This window comes from Podarcis tiliguerta, assembly GCF_965153285.1.
Source record: "Podarcis tiliguerta genome assembly, chromosome: 3".
Classification (NCBI taxonomy): domain Eukaryota; kingdom Metazoa; phylum Chordata; class Lepidosauria; order Squamata; family Lacertidae; genus Podarcis; species Podarcis tiliguerta.
The window spans coordinates 1074059-1098815 of record NC_139536.1 but is presented as its reverse complement, the minus strand read 5'-3'; the positions used below and the strand labels follow the sequence as shown (position 1 = coordinate 1098815).

General features: G+C 50.5%; 1 protein-coding gene across 2 annotated transcripts in view; it reads left to right on the top strand.

Moving 5' to 3' along the window:
- Nucleotides 1–22526, top strand: part of KIF3C (kinesin family member 3C) — a 51299-nt gene extending 28773 nt beyond the window's left edge. The window contains exons 2-8 of one of the 2 annotated variants that reach the window (XM_083432595.1): nt 3404–3505; nt 5000–5122; nt 6835–6953; nt 11097–11216; nt 12713–12854; nt 15735–15910; nt 17310–22526. In XM_083432595.1, the coding sequence (XP_083288721.1) occupies nt 3404–3505; nt 5000–5122; nt 6835–6953; nt 11097–11216; nt 12713–12854; nt 15735–15910; nt 17310–17403 (876 nt within the window). In that variant the 3' untranslated portion in view covers nt 17404–22526. Of the gene's footprint in view, nt 1–3403; nt 3506–4999; nt 5123–6834; nt 6954–11096; nt 11217–12709; nt 12855–15734; nt 15911–17309 lie in introns of both variants that reach the window. The other variant, XM_083432594.1, reaches the window with a different exon arrangement.
- The last annotated feature ends 2231 nt before the right edge of the window (nt 22527–24757 follow it).

Here is a 24757-nt window from a genome sequence, read left to right as displayed (position 1 = left end):
GGTAGGTTCATATGGAAAGAGGAGGTCCTTGAGGTATTGGGGTCCTGAGTTCATTTGCAACCTTTTTGGTCTGGCATTTCCTCATTGGCACTTCTTCCTCCCTGCTCCAAAGCATCACACCTGATCCACTTCCTTGGCGGTTTTTAGGCAGAGGTTGGATGGCCATCTTAGTTGAGATTCCTGCTTTGCAGAGGGTTGGACTAGATGACCCTTAGGGTCCCTTCCAAGTCTACAATGCTATGATTCTGTGATCTTCACAATCAAAGCCAAGTGGCTTTCTTCAGCCCACATCTTCCCTAGTTCTCTGCCCATGGAATCCTGACAATATTATTATTAGTATTATTATTATTAATACTCCGCCCTCCCCGGCCAGAGCCGGGCTCAGGGCAGCTAACACCAATAAAATCACAGTAAAAACATAATAGGGGGAAAGGGGGGGGGAACCAATTTAAAATACAGGTTAAAATGCAATTCAAAATGCAGCCTCATTTTAAAATAGCCGATAAATCAAGGCCATAAGGGGAGGGAAACATAAGGGTTGATACCGAGTCCAAACCAAAGGCCAGGCGGAACAGCTCTGTCTTGCAGGCCTTGCGAAAAGACATCCCTGAGTTGCCCCAACTCATAAGCCGAGCTTTCCTTTGCAAAGAAAACAACTTCTCTGCCCCCCATGAATGGACAGAGAGTGCCAGGGGGCAGGTTCACATGCCCCCATAGCTCCAGCCAGATTCCCCTCCGTGCGGGGGGGGGTGTCTCATTGGGGGCTGGATTCTCCATGTAAAACTCTGACTGCCTTGAAAGCCACTTGCCTGCCAGCCTTCCAGGTGGGGGCTTCCGCCGCTGGGGTGTGTGTGGGGAGGGGGCTGCTCTGGGCAAGAAGGGAAGGCTGCCTTGCAAGCTGGGGCTGCAGCTGTCCTGCAGGCGGCAGAGGCAGCTGTGGAGCCCGACAGCTGTGCGGAAGGGAGGAAGGAAGGGAGGAAAGACGGAGAGACGTGGTCCTGGCGCTGGGCCAGCCCAGCGTGGGATGTGTCAGGACCAAGGCCTGGGAACAGGCGCCCAAGGGGGCACGGTGCCCACAGCTCCTTCCTCGCCAGAGGTCAGTAGGCCAGCTGGGCACGGGGACGGTGGCTGCGGGCATTCTTTTTTTTTTTGGAATATTTTTTTATTAGGAATTTCAACATAACAATTTATCAAAAACACACCATCCTCATTCCCTCCCCATTTTTTCCCTCCCCAAAAATAACACACACCCCCCCAGACTTCCCTCAGCTCCTCTCTCTGGTTTTTCAGCACATGTTATTTGCTGCATATTATGAAATTGTAAAGATCCCTAATTTATCTATCTATATTTAACATATATATTACCAATGGACGCGGGTGGCTCTGTGGGTTAAATTGCAGAGCCTAGGACTTGGCGATCAGAATGTCGGTGGTTCGAATCCCCATAACAGGGTGAGCTCCTGTTGCTCGGTCCCTGCTCCTGCCAACCTAGCAGTTCAAAAGCACATCAAAGTGCAAGTAGATAAATAGGTACCTCTCCAGTGGGAAGGTAAACAGCGTTTCCATGCGCTGCTCTGGTTTGCCAGACGCGGCTTAGTCCTGCTGGCCACATGACCTGGAAGCTGTCTGCGGACAAACGCCGGCTCCCTCGGCCAGTAAAGCGAGATGAGCGCCACAACCCCAGAGTCGGTCATGAATGGACCTAATGGTCAGGGGTCCCTTTACATTTTTACCAATAAAAAGTTTGTGTATGTTTATTCAAAGCCTGCTAAGGAGTCCAGTTCATTTTGTTGTTCCTTAGAGTACTTTGTTAAAGGTTCTCATTCTTCTTTCAAGTCAAAGCTGCCCTTGTCACATCGTTTGTGTGTCAATTCCGCCAATTCCGCCTAGTCCATCAGTTTCTCTTGCCACATGCTGGGGGCATTCTTGGGCTTTGCCAGCCCTTGTTCACAGCTCTGGAACTCGGTGGGAAGAAAGACAGCACCACCAGGTCCTCTCCTCTGGTTCCAACCCTCTGCCTCCCCACCAGCACTCGGCTGGTTCTCACAGGCAGGAAATCCCCACGCTCCTGACGGATGCCAAACCCTCCAGAGATCTTCCCTGGGCAGCTAGTTCCGCTGAGAAATCTGCTGACTGAAATCTTCGCCTTCCTCCCCCCCCCCCAATTTTTTTTACTGGTTTTCCAAATTTATAGCAAACAAATAAAACAAGAACATCAAAAACAAACATTTATCTTAATTATAATAATTCCACTTTTGTTATCATTGTTGGGTGACTTCCTCAAATCCCCCTGGCTGAGTTTCCATATAAATCATTGTAGCAGTTTTCCAAAACTATTTTCACATAAAATTTACTTAGTCAATTAACATCTTTCTTTCTTTTCATTTTAACTTTAAACTTAATATTCTACAACATCACATATTTAAATCCTAGGCCGATCTGATATTCGCAAGTAATTCTGTTTAGATTATCTTAACATATTTAACCAGATAGTCTTTGAATTCCTTCCAATCCTCTTGGTGCTCCTCCTCCTTCTGGTTGTGGACTCTTCTGGTCAGGTCAGCTAGCTCCAAAAAGCCCATCCTCTTCATCTGCCATTCCTCCACTGTTGGTACTTCTTGTGTTTTCCAATTTTTGGCCAGCAAAATTCTAGCAGCAGTTGTGGCATACAAAAACAATCTGACATCTTTCTTGGGGAAGCCTTCGCCTTCCTTTTGTTGCATCTTGTATTTTGTGTGTTTCTCATCAGGGGTCACCGCACAGGTGCTGTTGAGATGTCATCCCTGTCTTACTTACTGTGCTGGGATCCTAGAATCATAGAATTGTAGAGTTGGAAGGGTTTCAAATCTTGCTTTGCTTTGGTGTCTCAACCTTGTAAAGCTGTTGTTTAGCCGTTCAGTCATGTCCGCCTCTTCATGACCCCATGGACCAGAGCACGCCAGGCCCTCCTGTCTTCCACCGCCTCCTGCAGTTTGGTCAAACTCAAGCTGGTAGCTTCGAGAACACTATCCCACCATCTCGTCCTCTGTCGTCCCCTTCTCCTTGTGCCCTCCATCTTTCCCAACATCAGGGTCTTTTCCAGGGAGTCTTCTCTTCTCATGAGGTGGCCAAAGTCTTGGAGCTTCAGCTTCACGATCTGTCCTTCCAGTGAGCACTCAGGGCTGATTTCTGTGCGTTCTCTTTTCCCTCTTACATGCCCCAAAGGAGCCTGGGGCTAGACTGGGAGGCCCAGCAGCTCCACCACACTGGTCCATGGAAGCCATCTGCAAACCACAGCTTCAGGTCCTGTTTGCTTGCTTTTGGTGGTAAAAAAACCATAGTTCAGCTACCATGTGTGCACAGCACTTAATACTAAGCCGTGGCTTGATAAACCATTGTTTTCCTCCTCCTTCCTTTTTTCCAGGCGATGGAGAGCAAGTTGCTGATTGGAGGAAGGAACATCATGGACCACACCAATGAGCAGCAGAAGATGCTGGAACTGAAGAGGCAGGAGATTGCGGAGCAGGTAGGCAGACGGGCAGGGTGGGAGCAGGGCCACTAACAACCCCTCCTGCCTTACCTCCCCTCTGCTGGCTGATAATGTGGCCCTCACCAGCCCACTGCAGCCCTTTAAAACACACCTGTCCCCTGCCTTCCAGGGCTCTGCAGGAGAGAAGCAGAGCCTAGGGGCTGGGCTGCAGTCTGCAAGCCCTTGACGGCGGCCATCTGTGGCCGTTGGGTCTCCAGTTTGCTCCCCTTCTTGTAGGCTGCAAATCTGGTGTCACTCCCCCAGGAGCGTGGCCAGGTGCTCAGGACACCTCGGGCTTAAAGCCGGCATATGCTGATGTCAAGGAGCTGTCAAGTGAGCCCAGGCCATCTACAGGGCAGGAAAGAACGGCAGGCACGATTAGCTTTTTATTAACAGAAAATTCTGTATTTTTCAGGGGCTGTGGGTTAAACCACTGGGCCTAGAACTTGCCAATCAGAAGGTTAGCAGTTCAAATCCGTGCGATGGGGTGAGCTCCCGTTGCTCAGTCCCTGCTCCTGCCAACCTAGCAGTTCGAAAGCACGTCAAAGTGCAAGTAGATAAATAGGTACGGCTCCGGCGGGAAGGTAAACGGTGTTTCCGTGCACTGCTCTGGTTCGCCAGAAGCGGCTTAGTCATGCTGGCCACATGACCCAGAAGCTGTCTGCAGACAAACGCCGGCTCCCTCGGCCAATAAAGGGAGATGAGCGCCGCAACCCCAGAGTCGTCTGCGGCTGGACCTAATGGTCAGGGGTCCCTTTACCTTTACTACTACTACTACTACTAAATTATTATTTATACCCCGCCCATAGCTGGGCTCAGGGCAGCTAACACGAGTAAAATTACAGTAAAAACATAATAGGGGGGAAAGGGGGGGAGAAAAGGGGGGGGGACCAATTTAAAATACAGGTTAAAATGCAATTTAAAATGCAACCTCATTTGAAAAGTAGCCCGTAGATCAAAACCATAAGGGGAGGGCAACTTAAGGGTCAGACCGAGTCCAGACCAAAGGCCTGGTGGAACAGCTCTGTCTTGCAGGCCCTGCGGAAAGATGTCAAGTTCCACAGGGCCCTAGTCTCTTGTGGCAGAGCGTTCCGCCAAGTCGGGGCCAGTGCTGAAAAGGCCCTGGCCCTAGTTGAGACCAATCTAACCACCTTGTGACTTGGGACCTCCAAAGTCCTTAAGGTCCTCTGTGGGACATACCAGGAGAGGCGGTCCCGTAGGTACCAGGGTCCTGAGCTATATAGGGCTTTAAAGGTCAAAACCAGCACCTTAAGCCTGACCCTGGACTCCACCGGGAGCCAGTGCAGCTGGTAAAGCACTGGATGAATGTGAAGTTTGCAGGTGGAAGGGTGTCTTGCGGCACACCCAGCTCCGCCCGCCCCCCCAGGCAGCGTGTTTCAGAACACAAAGGCATAGGCGAGGGTCTGCAGGTGGGGGGTTTCGGCTGAGAAGCCCCTGACCCACACAGGCTTTGCTGGCCTCCACCCACAGAAGCGGCGGGAGCGTGAGATGCAGCAGCAGGTGCTCTTGCGGGACGAGGAGACGATGGAGCTCCGGGAAACGTTCACCTCCTTGCAGCAGGAAGTGGAGATCAAGACCAAGAAGCTGAAGAAGGTGAGCAAGGGGGGGGGAGCGTGGCCAGAGGGGGCGGCGGGAGACCGGGGGGGGGTCCCTCCTTCTCCGTAGCTGCAGTCCGAGGCACAGCGCAAGAGCCCAGGTCAAGGCTTCGCTTGCCAGGGATCGGGACCCAAGCCAGATACATTTTTTCAAAAAGTTTTATCTTTCTACTTTTCAAATTTATACATTTCCTTAGTTTTACACTGAACATTTCAAAATTTGGTTTCCTCCCCCCCTCTTTTCTACGGTTCCTTACATTTATTTTTTAATATCTTCTGCATATCCAAATTAACTTAACTTGCTCATTTAATTATCTACTGCAAATATATACCCTTATGAAACTGCAGGTTGGTGCAATAATCCTGCCAATGTTTTTATCTGTTTGCAATTTATCTGTAAATATTGAATAAACCATTTCCTTTCTTTTATAAAAAGTTTGTTATTTGTTTGTTATTTCTTATTCTTCTGGTAAGTTTTGCCTTTCCGCATATTCCATAAGTTTTTGTATCAATTCTTCCTTTGTTGGGACTTCTGCTTCTTCCCATTTGGGGGCGAGTAACATTCTTGCTGCTATAGTAGCATACATGAATAAAATTCTATACAATTTAGGTAGTTCTGTCTCTGTAATTCCCAAAAGAAAAGCCTCTGGGGTTTTTTAAAAATAAAAGTTATTTTGAACATCCTTTTCCAGTCATTGTACATCATTTCCCAGTAAGCTTTAACCTTACGACAAGACCATATGATAAAAAGAACCTTCTTTCTCTTTACATTCCCAACACTTATTTGATTTAGATTTATACATTTCTGCCTATTCGCTCGGTGTTAAATTCCATTGATATATCATTTTCACCTAATTTTCTCTTAGACCATAACATGCTGTAAATTTTACATCCGTATTCCACAATCATTCCCATGCTTCCATGTCTATATTATGACCGATACCTATTGTCCAATGTATCATTGAGGATTTTACTTGCTCACCCTCCCATTCCAATAATATTTTCTCCATTTTAGACAACACTTTTACATTACATTCCAACACGTCTCTCCCCAGTTGTGATTATTTGTTCCCCAAACCCTCGTATCACAACTTTCTTAAATACTTCATTCAAATGATGATATTGTAACCATGTTGTGAATTTCCCAGATAATTCCTTAAATTTAATTTGTATTCTGCTCCCTCCTGTTTTAATAAATTTCTGTAAGTCATCCGCCCTTCTGTCAATTTGGGCTTCAGTGCCCATGGTGGCTTGTGGCATGGCGAAGGGCACATGGGCTGGCAGTGGCACAAGGGCCGTTCCCCTAAACGAGCGATGCCCATGGACTATATGGAATTTGCCAAACTGACCGGGAGACTCCGAGACCAGAGAGAAGAGACGGTGGAAGAAGACTGGAAGAAGTTTAAGGAATATTTGAAAAAAATATGTTAATATTTAAACCCTAGAATAACTTTGGAAGTGGATATAGGCTGTAGGCTTAGAAGTAGAAGATAGGGTATTTTAAAATAATATTATTTGTAAGTATATGTAAACTGCTAAAGATGAAGTAAAATGAAAATCAGAGAGGCGGGACTTGAGGAAGTCAGCTTAACAAGGTTTAGAAAATAAGGATATGACAAGAATTTGTTCGTATTGTTTGCCTTTTCTGTCTGTGTTTTTTATTTGTGTTATCAAATGAATAATTTTTGCTCCTTTTTCTCGCCCCGGCAGCTCTATGCAAAACTCCAGGCCGTGAAGGCTGAGATCCAGGACCAACACGATGAATACATCCGCGTGCGGCAAGACCTGGAGGAGGCACAGAACGAGCAGACGAGGGAGCTGAAGCTCAAGTGAGTGTCTGGCAGGGCTCAGCCGGCAGCAGCAGCAGCAGGGGAAGCCCAGCCCAGGAGGAGCCCAAGCCGAGGTTGCCCCTGCCTGACCTCCCTCTGCTGCCCCTGCCACACTCAGGGGTGAAGCGGCAGGAGGCGCTGCGCAGAGAGAGGGAGAATTTTCCCCCTCTTGTTTTCCCGCTCTAAAACAAGGTGCAGTTTAAGGTGCGTTCAGGCGGCTACCTTGGAAGCCTGGAGAGCGAGAGGGGTCAGTGCGCACCAACCCCTCTTGCTCTCCAGGCTTCAGGTTCCTTTCAACCTGCTCTTTGGGGCTGGCGGGGGGAAGCCCACCACCAGCCCCAAAGAGCAGGTCGAGGAGCAGCGGAAAGGCGTGCAGCGGAGAGGCTGCTGCCATAGTCGCATGTCACTTCTCCAGCCGGGAGAGGGTCGCGGGGGGCTGCTTTAGCCCTGTGCGCGCTCTCCTGGCTGGAGAGGTGACAGGCGGTTATAGAGGTTCCTGCGCGTCACCTCTCCAGCCGGGAGAGGGTCGCGGGGGGCTGCTTTAGCCCCGTGCGCGCTCTCCTGGCTGGAGAGGTGACGGGCGGCTATAGAGGTTCCTCCCATAGCTGCGTGTCACCTCTCCAGCCGGGAGAGGGTCGCGGGGCTATGGTGTCTTCGCTCCATAGGACGCACACACATTTCCCCTTCATTTTTGAAGGGGAAAAAGTGCGTCCTATAGAGTGAAAAATACGGTACTTGTTTTCATCGGCCCCCAAGCTGTCCCCGCTTTCAGACAGCAAAGAGAAAGGACAAAGGACAACAGTCCCACTTCATGGAACACAGGAACACAAGCATCCTGTCTCCGTCACTTCCCACTCTGTGGAGTCAAAACATACACCGTCATGTGAAAGACAACAATCCCATGACTGCAATCACGGAGCAGGAATTCTAACAGTTCACACTTTTCAGAACAAGTGATAAAATAAATCCACTGTCGCTCACTTAGTCACCCACCTGTTTTCATCGGCCCCCAAGCTGTCCCCACCTTCTTTTTCCAGCTGTGTGGGAATAAAGAAAAATCTGAAATCCCCACGTGGGCAGACCCCCACTACCCTCGGCAGCCTGCCTCCTGCTGACGCTGCCCGTTCCACCTTTGCTCGGGTATGTGTCAGGAGCTCATCCTCCTCTCGAGTGGGACCCTGGCAGAGATACATGCCCAACGGGCATGTTCCCTCCCTCCTGGTCGATCTTTCGGGAGCTTCAAAAACTTTCTTTTGCCCGAACATCACAGAGACCGATACAAACAGACACCAGCACACTTAGGGATCCGTAGAGTGTTCGCAGTTTGCCTAACAGACCTCAGCAACTCAGCATTTTGGCTAATCTACTTTATTTCCATCTAAACACACACGGAGCACTGCAACATGGCTCCCTCTCTCTCTAGCAGCAAAGAGAAAAAGAACAAAGGACAATAGTCCCACTTCACTTCACTTCATTGTCCAGAAAGTGGGAGAAGCAACAAGAGGAACAGCCATTTTAGATCTGGTCCTAACCAATGTTGATGACCTGGTTAATGGGGTAGAAGTGGAAGGATCATTAGGCGCAAGTGATCATGCTCTTCTGAAGTTTACTATACAACGGAAAGGAGCAGCCAAGCATACTAGGACTCAATTTCTTGACTTTAAGAAAGCCGACTTCATAAAACTTAGGGAAGTGCTGGGTGAGATCCCATGGACAGTAATACTAAAAGGAAAGGGAGTTCATGATGGCTGGGAGTTTGTTAAGAGGGAGATAGTAAAAGCACAACTTCAGGCAATACCAATGAGACGGAAACATGGAAGGTGCCTAAAGAAGCCAGGGTGGCTATCTAAAAAACTTTTAACTGAGTTAAGATTAAAAAAGGATGTGTACAAAAAATGGAAAAGGGGGGAGACCACCAAAGAGGAATTCAAACAAATAGCCAGCACGTGTAGACACAAAGTCAGAAAAGCTAAAGCACAGAATGAACTCAGGCTTGCTAGAGAGGTTAAAAGCAACAAAAAAGGCTTCTATGGGTATGTTCGTAGCAAAAGGAAGAACAAAGAAACAGTGGGGTCACTCAGAGGAGAAGATGGTGAAATGCAAACAGGGGACACAGAAAGGGCTGAACTCCTCAATGCCTTCTTTGCCTCAGTCTTCTCCGATAAAGAAAACAATGCCCGACCTGAAGAATTTGGAGGAAATGATTCAGCAGAGGAAACACAGCCCAGAATAACTAAGGAGATAGTACAAGAATACTTGGCTAGTTTAGATGTATTCAAGTCTCCAGGGCCAGATGAACTGCATCCAAGAGTATTAAAAGAACTGGCAGATGTGATCTCGGAACCACTGGCAGTCATCTTTGAGAATTCCTGGAGAACAGGCGAAGTCCCGGCAGACTGGAGGAGGGCAAATGTTGTCCCTATTTTCAAAAAGGGGAAAAGAGAGGACCCAAATAATTACCGCCCAGTCAGTCTAACATCAATACCGGGGAAGATTCTGGAGCAGATCATTAAGCAAACAATCTGTGAGCACCTAGAAAGGAATGCTGTGATCACCAATAGTCAGCATGGATTTCTGAAAAATAAGTCATGTCAGACTAACCTGATCTCATTTTTTGACAGAATTACAAGCCTGGTAGATGAAGGGAACGCAGTGGATGTAGTCTACCTTGATTTCAGCAAGGCAGTTGACAAGGTGCCCCATGATATTCTTGTAAAGAAGCTGGTAAAATGCGGTCTTGACTATGCTACCACTCAGTGGATTTGTAACTGGCTGACTGACCGGACCCAAAGGGTGCTCATCAATGGTTCCTCTTCATCCTGGAGAAGAGTGACTAGTGGGGTGCCACAGGGTTCTGTCTTGGGCCCGGTCTTATTCAACATCTTTATCAACGACTTGGATGATGGACTCAAGGGCATCCTGATCAAATTTGCAGATGACACCAAACTGGGAGGGGTGGCTAACACCCCAGAAGACAGGATCACACTTCAAAACGACCTTGACAGATTAGAGAACTGGGCCAAAACAAACAAGATGAATTTTAACAGGGAGAAATGTAAAGTATTGCACTTGGGCAAAAAAAATGAGAGGCACAAATACAAGATGGGTGACACCTGGCTTGAGAGCAGTACATGTGAAAAGGATCTAGGAGTCTTGGTTGACCACAAACTTAACATGAGCCAACAGTGTGACGCGGCAGCTAAAAAAGCCAATGCAATTCTGGGCTGCATCAATAGGAGTATAGCATCTAGATCAAGGGAAGTTATAGTGCCACTGTATTCTGCTCTGGTCAGACCTCACCTGGAGTACTGTGTCCAGTTCTGGGCACCACAGTTCAAGAAGGACACTGACAAACTGGAACGTGTCCAGAGGAGGGCAACCAAAATGGTCAAAGGCCTGGAAACGATGCCTTATGAGGATCGGCTAAGGGAGCTGGGCATGTTTAGCCTGGAGAAGAGGAGGTTAAGGGGTGATATGATAGCCATGTTCAAATATATAAAAGGATGTCACATAGAGGAGGGAGAAAGGTTGTTTTCTGCTGCTCCAGAGAAGCGGACACGGAGCAATGGATCCAAACTACAAGAAAGAAGATTCCACCTAAACATTAGGAAGAACTTCCTGACAGTAAGAGCTGTTCGACAGTGGAATTTGCTGCCAAGGAGTGTGGTGGAGTCTCCTTCTTTGGAGGTCTTTAAGCAGAGGCTTGACAACCACATGTCAGGAGTGCTCTGATGGTGTTTCCTGCTTGGCAGGGGGTTGGACTCGATGACCCTTGTGGTCTCTTCCAACTCTATCATTCTATGATTCTATGATTCACAGAACACAGGAACACAAACATCCTGTTTCCGTCACTTCCCACTCAGTGGAGTCAAAACATATACTGTCATGTGATAGACAACAATCCCATGACTGCAATCATGGAGCAGGAATTCTAACAGTTCACACCTTTCAGAACAGGTGATAAAATAAATCCACTGTCGCTCACTTAGTCACCCACCTGTTTTCATCAGCCCCAAGCTGTCCCTGCTTTTTTTTCCAGCAGTGCGGGAATAAATAAAAATCTGAAATCCCCACGTGGGCAGACCCCCTGCTTCCCTCGGCAGCCTGCCTCCTGCTGACGCTGCCCATTCCATCTTTGCTCAGGTATCTGATCATTGAGAACTTCATCCCCCCCGAAGAGAAGAACAAAATCATGAACCGCCTTTACTTTGACTGCGAGGAGGACCAGTGGAAATTCCAGCCCTTGGTGCTAACGCCAGGAAGGTGAGTTCTCAGCCCTCGGCAAGGGCAGAACTGCTATCTGCCCAAGCAACACCCCCCCCAAAAAAAAACATCTGGGTTCCTCAGCTGGAGCCATGACAGTTGAGCAGATATCAAGTTCATCTACATTTGTAACACAGACAGTAGCCCAAATGAGAAGCACCTCTGAGGACAGCCAGGAGATCCCAACCCTAATTGTGATTATTGTGATTCTTATATTTATTTATATTCCACTTTTGGATGCGTGGGGCACTGTGGGTTAAACCACAGAGCCTAGGACTTGCCGATCAGAAGGTTGGCGGTTCGAATCCCCGTGACGGGGTGAGCTCCCGTTGCTCAGTCCCTGCTCCTGCCAACCTAGCAGTTCGAAAGCACCTCAAAGTGCAAGTAGATGAATAGGTACCACTCCAGCGGGAAGGTAAACGGCGTTTCTGTGCGCTGCTCTGGTTCGCCAAAAGCGGCTTAATCCTGCTGGCCACATGACCCGGAAGCTGTACGCCGGCTCCCTCAGCCTGTAAAGCGAGATGAGCGCCGCAACCCCAGAGTCGGCCACAACTGGACCTAATGGTCAGGGGTCCCTTTACCTTTTATATTCCACCTTTACCCCAGACTGGGACTCGGGGCGGCTTTCCTCTTCGGGCTCCGGCTCACGAGGAGACCTTCCCACAGCCAAAGAGGATGTGAGGAGGGTCTCTTCACAAGCCATGCACCACTTCTGGGTTCCCAGCGGTATGCAAGTAGATTGCATGCAGGTGGGGAGTTGCCTGCATTCTCATTTTGTATTTATTTCTGTTGTGAGCTGCCTTGGAATCTTTGGATGAAGGGCGGTGTACAAATTTAATAATACTAATACTAATACTCATACTAATAATTTATTTGTACCCCGCCCATCTGGCTGGGCTTCCCCAGCCGCTCTGGGCAGCTTCCAACAAAATGTTTAAATACAGTAATGCATCAAACATTAAAAGCTTCCCTAAACAGGGCTGCCTTGAGATGTCTTCTAAAAGTTTGGTAGTTATTTTTCTCTTTGACATCTGGTGGGAGGGTGGGTGCCACTACCGAGAAGGCCCTTTGCCTGATTCCCTGTAACTTGGCTTCTCGCAGGGAGGGAACCGCCAGAAGGCCCTCGGAGCTGGACCTCAGTGTCCAGGTAGAACGATGGGGGTGGAGATGCTCCTTCAGGTATACTGGACCGAGGCCGTTTATTTAATGAATAATAGCAAATTTAACAAATAATAGCAAAATAATTAGATGGGGCAAGGCAGACGGGGAATCCTTTGCCCACCAACTCAGGCACAGGGTGGCAGAGATGTGCCACGCATGAAGCTTTTTATCAATGCTGATGATCCTGAGCCCAACCTGCACCCATTCTCCATTCTTGGAAACCAGGCACAGGGTGGCAGAGATGTGCCACGCATGAAGCTTTTTATCAATGCTGATGATCCTGAGCCCAACCTGCACCCATTCTCCATTCTTGGAAACCAATCTCTTTACAGCAGCAGCGGGAGCGGAAGCAACAGCCCCACCACCGCCACGGCCACCCAGATGAAGAAGCGGCCGATCTCCGCCGTGGGGTACAAGAGGCCCATCAGCCAGTACGCTCGGCTGGCCATGTCGATGGGCTCCCATCCTCGGTACCGGGTGAGCCGAGAGGACCTCAGAGGAGGAGGAGGAGGGGAGGGAGGGAGAAACGGGGTCTGGGGGAGGGAAGGGGACCTTGAGGTGACCAAACTTCCTGGTCGCAAAGCAAGCAGCGCTCAGATGGACCGATGGAAAGTCTCGGGTCTGGAAAGAAACCTCTACAAGGCAGCCGACAAGATTTTAAAATCCACAACACAAAACTACTGTATTTTCCCATGTATAAGACTAGGTTTCCCCCCTTAAAAACAAGGTCAAAAATCAAGGGGCGTCTTATACACGGATACATCTCCCCCATTTTCTTAAATCTGAGTCCCCCAAAATAGGGGGCGTCTTATAAATGGGGGGCGTCTTATAGATGGAAAAATACAGTAAATAGCAATCAAAGCCGAGATAAGAATACAGTAAGTCTGAACATTGGTGGCCAAACTCAGTCCTCCAGCTGTTTTGGGATAATAATAATAGTAGTAGTAGTAGTAGTAGTAATAATAATAATAATAATAATAATAATAATAATAATAATAATTTATTATTTGTACCCCGCCCATCTGGGCGGCTTCCAACAAAGATGAAAAATACACTAAAATGTCACATATTAAAAACTTCCCTGAACAGGGCTGCCTTCAGGTGTCTTCTGAATGTCAGGTAGTTGTTTATCGCTTTGACATCTGATGGAAGGGCGTTCCACAGGGTGGGTGCCACCACCAAGAAGGCCCTCTGCCAGGTTCCCTGTAACTTGGCTTCTCTCAGTGAGGGAACCGCCAGAAGGCCCTTGGCACTGGACCTCAGTGTCCAGGCAGAACGATGGGGGTGGAGACGCTCCTTCAGATATACTGGACCGAGGCCGTTTAGGGCTTTAAAGGTCAGCACCAACACTTTGAATTGTGCTCGGAAACGTCCTGGGAGCCAATGTAGGTCTTTCAAGACCGGTGTTATGTGGTCTCGGCAGCCGCTCCCAGTCACTAGTCTAGCTGCCGCATTCTGGATTAGTTGTAGTTTCCGGGTCATCTTCAAAGGAGCCCCACGTAGAGCGCATTGCAGTAGTCCAAGTGGGAGATAACCAGAGCATGCACCACTCTGGCAAGACAGTCTGCAGGCAGATAGGGTCTCAGCCTACGTACCAGATGGAGCTGGTAAACAGCTGCCCTGGACACAGATTTGACCTGTGCCTCCATGGACAGCTGTGAGTCCACAATGACTCCCAGGCTGCGCACCTGGTCCTTCAGGGGCACAGTTACCCCATTCAGGACCAGGGAATCCTCCACACCTGCCCGCCTCCTGTCCCCCCAAAACAGTACTTCTGTCTTGTCAGGATTCAACCTCAATCTGTTAGCTGCCATCCACCCACCAACCGCCTCCAGACACTCACACAGGACCTTCACCACCTTCACTGGTTCTGATTTAAAAGAGAGGTAGAGCTGGGTATCATCCGCATACTGATGAACAGCCAGCCCAAACCTCCTGATGATCTCTCTCAGCGGCTGCATGTAAATGTTGAAAAGCATGGGGGAGAGGACAGAACTCTGAGGCACTCCACAAGTGAGAGCCCAGGGGTCTGAACACTCATCCCCCCACCACCACTTTCTGAACACGGCCCAGGAGAAAGGAGCGGAACCACTGTATGACAGTGCCCCCAGCTCCCAGCCCCTCAAGACGGTCCATAAGGATGTTATGGTTGATGGTATCAAACGCCGCTGAGAGATCCAGCAGAACTAGGAAACAGCTCTCACCTTTGTCCCTAGCCCGCCGGAGATCATCAACCAGTGCGACCAAGGCAGTTTCAGTCACGTGATGAGGCCTGAATCCCGACTGGAAGGGATCCAAATGGTCCGCTTCTTCCAGGCGTGCCTGGAGTTGTTCAGCAACCACCCGCTCAATCCCTGACCACTGGTCCTGTTAGCTAGGGATGATGGGAGTTGTAGTCCCAAAACATCTGGAGGGCTGAGTTTGGCCACCACTGCGTCTTCTCTCCAGTAGCTCTTCCCACTGATGGAGGACCTCAAAATAGGGGCGTCTCCATATGGGAGGAGTCCGGGACCTAGACCGTTTGGGTCAAAGGCAGCACCCAGTGGAAGCCCCCTTCCTCCTCCCTGTAGCTGCCATTTTGATGGCGCAAACTCATCTCAGGGAACTCTGTCCGTCTCCGATTTGGAGGAAGGTTCATATAGATTTGCAGGGACACCATCTCCTAGGGCTGTGGCTACAGCAAATAGGCTTTACACAGTGGTCTTTGTTGCCACAAAGGGCTCACAATCCACGCTAATTCATGGGGAATTAGCAGAAGGCAAAGGTTATCAGTATTTCTTTACCGTCAAATGATTTGAGGAATCCCCTTTCTTTCTTTCTTTCTTTCTTTCTTTCTTTCTTTCTTTCTTTCTTTCTTCCTTCCTTTCCTTTCCTTTCCTTTCCTTTCCTTTCCTTTTTTTTTAAATTAAAAAAACCAACATTATTATCTGTCAAATCTTCTTGTTTTTGTCTCTTCTTTCAAGTTACATTTTCTACAGTTTCATTTGTTGAGACATTAGTATTACTTTAGGAAGAAGAGAGGGAAAGAGGTGGCCATGATGAGTGAGAATCATGTAAAATAATGAAGCAAGTGTTAGGGAATCCCCTGTCTAAATCCTTGGAGGGGATTTTTTTAGCAAAGGCTGGGTGGCTATCCATCAGAGATGCTTTAGTTGTGATTCCTGCCTTGCGGGGGGGGGGTTGGACTAGATGACCCTGGAGGGTCCCTTCTAATTCTACCATTCTGCAAATCGACGAGAGGACAAATCCCTCTTCATATTTTGGGGGGATGTGTTGCATTCACCCTTTTCTGCTCCACCTCCTTGGCAAACTGGCCTCTCCTTTCTGAATTTCCTCCCTTCCCCGATTTCATCACAGGCTGAGAATATCATGTTCCTGGAGCTGGACGTCTCCCCACCAGCCGTCTTTGAGTTTGAGATCACACGGGACCCGAGTGAGCACGATCCACGGGCTCTGCACCTCGAGAGGCTCATGCGTCTCGACAGCCTCCTGGAGCGACCGGCGGCGTCGCGAGTGCGGAAGTCACGGTCTTGGTGAGTGAGCAAGAGAGAGAGCGGTGATGGAGAAGGTTTTGTGGGGTGCTCATCTGCACAGCTGGGAGTGATTTTGAGGTGGAGACATTTTCCCACCAGGATGTCAGGAGCTCAGCCTACACTCGAGTAGGACTCTGGCAGAATCTGGGGCCACTGGAGAGGTTCAAAGGTACGGCGTTAGCCAAGTAAGAAGGTTAGGAATGGTCACCCAGGACCGGCATTTGATCTGTTCAGCTACGTGCCAGCCAATCAGAAGAGCAGGCTGGGAATCAACCAGGTTCTGGGACGCCCTGCATAAACAACAGAGAACCATGGGGTGACTTCAGGTCATTTTCCAGATTTGGGGGATTAACAGCTGTGAGCGGACATTTTCACTATGTCCTCTCTCTCTCTGGCAACGGAGAAGTTATGGCTGCTGACTAGGGGTCAGCAAACTAAGGCCCCCAGGCCGGATCAGGCCCACCTGGGTCCTAAATCCACCCTGCGCCGCAAAGCCGGAACCCGCCGCAAAGCCGAGACTCCTGGTGATGGCGACGGAAGGAAGAGGCCAAGCGGCGGAGGCTCTGCCAATCAAACGCCGCGCCTGGTTTACCTCAGTGGCATTTGATTGGCAGAGACGTCCCCACGCCGCGCTGAGGTAAACCAGGTGTGGCATTTGATTGGCAGAGCCTCCGCCGCTCGGCCACTTCCTCCCTTCACCACCGCCCTGGTGCTCCTGTGGTCCAGAGAGCGGCGGGGACGAGCTTCACGACAAGTGGCAGCAGTGGTGGTGAGGAAGCCCATTTCGTGCCACCGCTGCCAGGCGGCACACCGAGAAGGTGGCTGGGGCTGGGGTGGGGTGAGGAGGACTACTTGCCCCTCTTTGCAGTGTGCATTGGAATTCATTTGGGTGTTTTTTAAATATAAATATATATATTTATATATATACACAGTCATACCTCATGTTACGTCTGCTTCATGTTATGTTCTTTCGGGTTACGTCCCGTGACGACTCGGAAGTACCGGAAAGGGTTACTTCCGGGTTCCGCCGCTCAAAGCGCAAAATGACATCACGCGCATGCGCAGAAGCGGCGAATTGTGCGCAGACGCGCCGCTGCAGGTTGCACTCTTTTCATGTTGCGAACGGGCCTCCGGAACGGATCCCGTTCGCAACCAGAGGTACCACTGTATATAGTCCGGCCCTCCACGAGGTCTGAGGGACAGTGGACCGGCCTCCTGCGGAAAAAGTTTCCTGAGCCCTGCTGCTGAGTCTGGAGGGGCTGTTGGTCTGCCCTGGGTTCTTCCGCAATGGGTGGGGGATCTTGCTTGACGGACGCGGGGCATTTGGGCCGGCAGGGAAGAAAGAAAGAGGGCAGCCCGGCCCCTCACTTTGCCCCTCCTTCTCGTCTCTCTCCTGCAGGTGCCAGGCTCCTCGTTCCCTGCCGTCGTCGACGACGCACGTGTCCCTTGCCTCCAGCTCACAGAACGCTGCCACAGCACTGGCTCACGAGTAACAAGGCCCCGTTGGCCCTCCCTGGCCCTTCCTTTCGCACATGGGGGATGAGGCTCCTTCTCCCGTCACCTGCTGCCTCGGAGGACACGTGGTCCAGGGAGGGGGGCCCCCCTGCACTAACTCATCTTTGTCCTTAGCTACTTCTTGTGTGTGTGTGCGTGCGTGTGTGTGTGTCTCTGTGCGTCCATATGGGAGGATGGTTCTGGGGGGCCCGTCCCCCCGCCCTCTCTGGACTGTCGCTCTATTTATTTAACATATTTATTTATGATGTGTCTTTGTACGGATGCTGGGGGCGGGTTCTTCTTTGGGGCCAAGCAGCGTCCTCAGTGCCAGCTGCTCCCCTGGCAATGTTGGGGCAGCCTGGCACCACGCACAACCTTCCTAGAAGGCGGACTCTTGCTTTTTCTTCACCCTGTCGATGTTCTGAGCTCAGTACGGACACCTGTTTGGGCCAAGCGGAGCCCAAACCACTTGCACTCGGCTCCCGGCCCCCTCTGTTCCCTCCAGCCTCGGAAGAAGTCGCTGCCTCCTTGCAGTCTCCCCTACGAGGAGTGTTTGGTCGGAGCTGGCAGAGCTTGGAGGCAGGATTCGACCTCCTTGCCAGCCACGGAATCCTCTCTGCTCTCGCACCAAGACCATCGGCTTCGCCTTGCCTTCTGTTCACCCAGCCAAAAAACACACCAAATGGCTCCGTGCTGCACAGCAAGAGCCTAAGGACTGATTATGCAAGCAGATCTGTGAGGGGGCCGTGATGCTACGAGACCTTCTCACCAGCACCAGTCACAGGCCCCCGCTTGACCCACCAAGCAACTGCAATGGCCAACATGGCGGGGATGTTGCATATTCCCTCTCCAGGACAGGAATCATCCATATTCTGACTGGGAAGAGACGTCCCGAAGTTAAGAACCAATCATGTGCCTCACGTGGGGAGAGAGGCAGAGGGCCCTGCTCCGTGAGAGAGCAGAGGAAGGGCGCCTCTTGAGTTTTACTCGAAATTCATGGCTCTCTTGCAGCGGCATGGGGGACAGGCAGCTTTGATGCAGCGTCCAGCTGGTGGCAAGGACCTCCTGGGGCCTCGCTGAGGTCAGGAGGGGAAGGCAAAGAAATCAAAGAGAAAGGGAGAGGGCAAGGTGGAATAAACACACCGCCGCCACCAAACCCAACCCTCACGCCCCCTGCCTTCTCCTCATGGTCAGTGTCTCTCTGCATAAGTTGCCCTTTGGCTTCTAGTCAGTTAGCTTTGTGGCTGCCCCTAAAATTGGCCTGGGAATTTCCTAGAAATAAGCAAAACTTATCTGCTTTCTCATGGGGAAAACCACTCTTTAGTGCTCAATCGGAACCAACGGCAATCTTCTTGTTCTGATTTAAGGCTAAAGAGTGGGGAGAGGGAAATGGCTGAGACTTTGCTTTCTGGGCAATCAGAAGTGTTGATGAGCCTTCTCTCCAGGGGAAAGCCCGCAGGCTGCATTTAACTTGGGGAGATGGAGCGCGCTTGCTGCCTGGTGTGATAGCTGCCCGTGTGCCATTGCACCAATCCTTACAATGCTGCCCTCAAAGACACCCCCGGTTGCCTGGGACTCGGCCACAAGCAGCCACAATGGGCAGCAAATGGAGAAAGGTGTGAGAGCATGAGAGCAAAGGCGATGGGATGGCCAGGAGGTCAGCAGGAAAGGTTTGGTGGGCCAACTTTCTTTGAGAGAGGGAAGTGGCAGAGTTTCGCAGTGCTCTGTATGATCTGCTCTGTGCCTGCTGCAGCTTTTGTAGCAGAAGGACTCTTCCGCTCTCCACGGTCCAAGACCAGAAACCAGAGGAAGGGAAAAGGAGGAACTTGGTGAAAAGGCGGCCGTGGCACTGAGCTAGGGGCCGGGCCGTGGCTCAGACGGCACAGACACCTGCTCTGGGTGCAAAAGGTCTTGAGTTCAGTCCTTGTCATCTCTAGGGAGGGCTGGGAAAGACCGCAGAGAAACCGTGGACAACCAGGGGTGCCAGTTGGTGCAGACCAGATTGATCTTGACGAAGCAGTGGTCTGATTCTGTCGACGGCAGCTTCTGATGTTCCTAGCTGGGCAGTCCCACAAGGTCAGCCTGAGAGCACAGCCTGAAGCATTGGGAGGGCGATCCAGTCTGGGGTGTAGATCCCCCTCGGTCAGCCCAACTCTCCAAGTTTCCTTCTTGCTGCTGTAGTCCTAGCCAAGGATTCTGCGGCTTCCTCATCTCTCGTTTACTCTGGAGCCAGTCCCAAATGTATCCCGCCCATCTGGCTGGGTCTCCCCAGCCACTCTGGGCTGCTTCCAACAAAGATTAAAAATACATTAAAATGTCACACACTAAAAACTTCCCTGAACAGGGCTGCCTTCAGATGTCTTCTAAAAGTCTGGTAGTTGTTGTTCTCTTTGACATCTGGTGGGAGGGCGTTCCACAAGGCGGGTGCCACCACCGAGAAAGCCCTCTGCCTGCTTTCCTGTAACTTGGCTTCTCACAGCAAGGGAACCGTCAGAAGGTCCTCAGCGCTGGACCTCAGCATCCGGGCAGAATGATGGGGGTGGAGACACTCCTTCAGATAAGTCCCTGCGACAGCTAAAGGAAAGGGAAAAGGTAGCAGGACAAATTCTTGCCCCCCCCCCTTATGAGACTTCCCTTGCATGAAGCAAGGATTCTGATCCATGCCTGGTGGTTGTGAGTATGAAATTTGGCTGAGGGTTGTTCCAGGAGGCAGAGCAGCAGCAGTTATTCCCGACTCCTCCTATATGCGGAGCAGGGGTGTCCTGAGTTTGTGGTCTCTGCTTCTGAAAGGCACAAACCGCCAGAAGGTGGGTGGGAAGGGGACTCTGCAAGCTGCTTTTGGGCAAGGGAATAGAAACAGCGTATTTTCTATGCTATGGTTTATTTATATACCGCTTTTTAACCCAAGGCTCCAAAAGCAGTGGACAGCAATATATATTATTAATAGAGATAAAATATATACTAAAAGTACAATGTACCTGGAAAACTTTTGATGCAGAAAAGGCTTTCCAGGGGTGGTCCCGCAGCAACCGTCTTGCTATGCAGTTTAACAGTGTGTTATGCCCCTTGGTCCCTGACCGGCTGCCCTGGCTGCTCCCAGCCCATTCTGTGCCCCGGCTGCTTGTAGGAGCTGCTGGGCTGCCATGATTCATTGGGGTGCTGCACATGGCTGGGGAATTAATAGTGCCTAGTAGCAGCAGAGAAAGCTGTGCTATAGGGACTATAGGAAGAGAGGAAGCTGCTGCCGTCCACCAGGCCAAACCCTTGGTCCATCTGCCTTTGTACTGTCTTGATTGATGGCTCTCCAGGGTTTCTGACAGGGGTCTTTACCTGCCCTCAGTGCAGCTGGGGAGTGAACCTGAAACCTTCTGCATCCATAGCAAAAAGGCTTGTCTTTCCTGCTGGGCTGGAAGAAGTTGCTGGGCCAGCCAGAGAGGGTCAGGGAGGCTGAATGCTTACAAAAGAAGATGCATTTCTGTAGTCCAGCAGCTGGAGGAAGGCCCCTCTCACTCCTTCACCTGCCTGAGAGTGGATTTGAATTAACTCTGCACTTCCTTGCCTTTGATTCCCATAAACTCAGAGATCTGTGCATGGCTCTGGAGCCAGGAACAAGCACACCCAGGGGAAGCTGCTTGGTTGACTTCACAGCACAACAGCCACACACACTAAAGGGACAGCAGAGACTTCTGAAGGCCAGCCCCACGTCTAGAGGTGCCCCTGAAGGCTCATCTGAGCTTTTTGTCCTTTGTTTACCGTGGGTTAGGAAAGTGTGTTTTCTGGAGATCTGCCAGAAGTGAGGAGATGCATCTTTCCCAGTTTCAAAGGCTAAAGACATTACTTCACCCTGAGGAATTGTTTTCTACAGCACCACAAAGATGAGAGCAGCCATCGCATTGGGAGCTACAATAGAGCAGAATTATTTCCATTCAGCCTGGATGGGAAATGGAGGAGGTCAGTGTGTTGAGGCCGAGCGACGCCTCCTGCGCTACAGATTTTGGCTTTGGGGAGTTGGAGGTGTCACTGGGAAGTTAACCTCACTCACACCCCCCCCACCGGCGGTGGTGGTGCAAACAAGGGGTCCAACAAGCTATACTTTTTACGCCAAAGCCTGCCATTTCCTCCTGCCCTGTTCTTTGCGTTGGGAGATCTCTCACACTCTGCGTTTCTCAATCCACCGTTGTGCTGCCAATAACCTCCAACGTCCTAGCACAAAACTCAAGGACAGCTGTAAAGAAATACTGTTATTTACGACAGGAGCCGGTTCCCGTTGGCGGAGGTGTCTCTGTACACGGGGCTGCCACAACCTCAGATGTAGATTTCCGATGTTCTTTGTTCTTTGTATGTTGGCGAGTCTGTATTTACATATGAATGTGTGTGTTGGGGGTGTGTATGTGTTGCGTGGCTGCTTGTGGGTGTCCCGCCCAGGGAAACTGTGGAATTTGCGCTAATGTGGGGGGCTGGAGACTGGGGGGAATTCCAGAGTGGGGTGGAAAGTGGGGGGGACTTGGTTGATCAGCAAGACAAGGGCCTAGACTGGGACCAAAATCGTCTGTGCCTGTTGCTCTGGTGGTGATGATTTACTTAGGAAGTCAAAAGTCGGTATACGGTGGTGGCCCATGCTTGTTGCTCTATACATATGAATATACAGGACATATTAAGCATAGTTATATTATACATAATGTACTGGCAGAGGTCCCAATCCCCCTCTGGTTCTGGGTGGGGAGCTCTTCACTACCCTTGTGGCGTCGCTTTGATTTGGTGTGGGCCTGGACATTGTGGTGGCAGCACCACCGTTCCAAAAAGCCCAGCCCTGACAATAAAGGAATGAGCATTGATGAAAAAGGAGACCCGATTCATTCATTAGCATCACTCCTGACTTTGTTTTGGAGGGGGGGGGGGAGACACTTGCCCTAAACTATCCCACCACGGTCAGATCTGACCTCCATAGTAGAGCCCCACATCACAAGCCGGAAAAGGTCCAGGCCAGCAGAGAAAGTAGATGCTCAGGACAATGCTCAGCAGCAGAAAAAATGCGGGGCTGGTTGGGGGAGCATGACGAGAAAGCCCCAAAGTCTGCAGTTTATAACGATGAAAATAAAAGTGTGTGAGCTAATTAAAGAGATTTCGGATTGTGTCTGGCTCTTTCTTCGTCACAGTGGCTGGCTGGTCTTGTGAGTCTTTATCGGGAATCTTCTGAGCCCCCCCCCCCATTCGCTTCCCAGAACAGGGGCATCGCAGTGCTGAGCTCTGATGAACACCAGCAGGCAGCATGTCTGGAAGACATGGGGGGACTCGCCAAGTCATCAGCCGGGCACGTTATTCCTAAATGCCCAGGAAATAGCACGCAAAAAGCTGGCAGGCTTCTTGACGCACGGGGTTTGGCATGACGACATTTGGAGGGCCACAGGGACCCCCCCCCCTTGCTAGAACTCCTCCTCTTGGTCAGGTGTCATGTTTGCTTAGGCATGATGTTATCCTGCGTTTCCTCCAAAGTTCTCAGGTGAAATACATGGGCTGCCCCCTATTTATTCTCACAGCAACCTGGTGAAGCAAGATGGGTTGACAGGCGATGTCTGACCCGGGTCCATGAGTATTGTACCTGAGTAAAGGTAAAGGGACCCCTGACCGTTAGGTCCAGTCGTGACCGACTCTGGGGTTGCGGCGCTCATCTCGCTTTACTGGCTGAGGAAGCCGGCGTACAGCTTCCGGGTCATGTGGCCAGCATGACTAAGCCGCTTCTGGCGAACCAGAGCTGTGCATGGAAACGCCGTTTACCTTCGCGCCAGAGCGGTACCTATTTATCTACTTGCACTTTGACGTGCTTTCGAACTGCTGGGTAGGCAGGAGCAGGGACTGAGCAACAGGAGCTCACCCCATCGCGGGGATTCGAACCGCCGACCTTCTGATCGGTAAGTCCTAGGCTCTGTGGTTTAACCCACAGCGCCACCTGCGTCCCACATTGTAGCTGAACAGGGTTGCAAAATCAAGTCTTCCTCATCCGTGTCCACCACCCCGAGCTGGATGGATCGGTGGGTCTTACTCAGTACAAAGCAGCTTCCTGCGGCTCAGGGCCCCACCTGCGCATCATCAATGCAGCACAGTTGCCACATCTAGCTGTGGCAGGCCTGGTTTCCTCGGCAGGGATGACTCACCACCTGCCCCTACTTCCGTAGGGAGGTCCAAGTTGGCTGCGGCCCCCAAGAGGTTTCTGCTGGGTTTGATTTGCGACCTGGCAGCTGTCATCTTAGAAATGACACACCACTTGTGCCATTACTCAGCCAGTGCTCCGCTTCTCATTTTTCAAAGAGGGAGGGAGGTGGGAATTAAGATTAGGTCAGGCCCATCCGATTTGGAAGGCCAAACCTTTTATCTCCGCTGCATGGAGGAGTTTTTTCGCATTCAAAACAAGTTCTGTGTCTTGAGTTCACGGCTGCTGTGCAGAGGGATCTTGGAATTACACGGCCAGCGATTCATCTCCTTTTGCTAGAGTTGTGAGGGCACCTAGTGGGCTTTGTCCTGCATTGCTTCTAGCATGCGAAATGGATGCACAGCTGAATGGCACACTGGGCTCCAAACAAGACTGTGACAGGCTACAGACATATTGGGCTGCTGCTTGACCACTGTTCCAAAAGCCTACGGTCAAGGTCCCACAATTTCTTCCACCACAGTGATGTTATCCAAATCTTGTGGGTTGATGTGTTTCCTAGATTTCCTGTGATAATGGGAGAAGGGGGTGGGGTGTTCCACATGCTCCAGGGAACCCCAAAGTGGGCAGGTAAGACATCAGACCCCTGGGAAGACCTCCGTGGAGGCTTTGGGTGGATGGCAGTGAAGTGCCACTTCATGACCGCCTAGAGAAAGGGCTGTGGAGGGACATGAACCCCTCTCTTCAAGCCTCATGCCCACCCACTGTGTTCTGTCCCGTCCCCACCCCCAAACCGAAATAAAGGTTCCACTTACTAGAACATACTCTTGATTTTAAATGTCTTTCCCTACTGCAGATGTAGCACTTCTCACATTAAAAAGTATCATTTTTGAAAAAAAAATTAGCAGACAGTCAGTGTTGTTGTTGTCCCCTGGACTGCAAGAAGATCAGACCTCTCCATTCTGAAGGAAATCAGCCCTGAGTGCTCACTGGAAGGACAGATTGTGAAGCTGAGGCTCCAAGACTTTGGCCACCTCATGAGAAGAGAAGACTCCCTGGAAAAGACCCTGATGCTGGGAAAGATGGAGGGCACAAGGAGAAGGGGACGACAGAGGACGAGATGGTGGGACAGTGTTCTCGAAGCTACCAGCATGAGTTTGACCAAACTGAGGGAGGCAGTGGAAGACAGGAGGGCCTGACATGCTCTG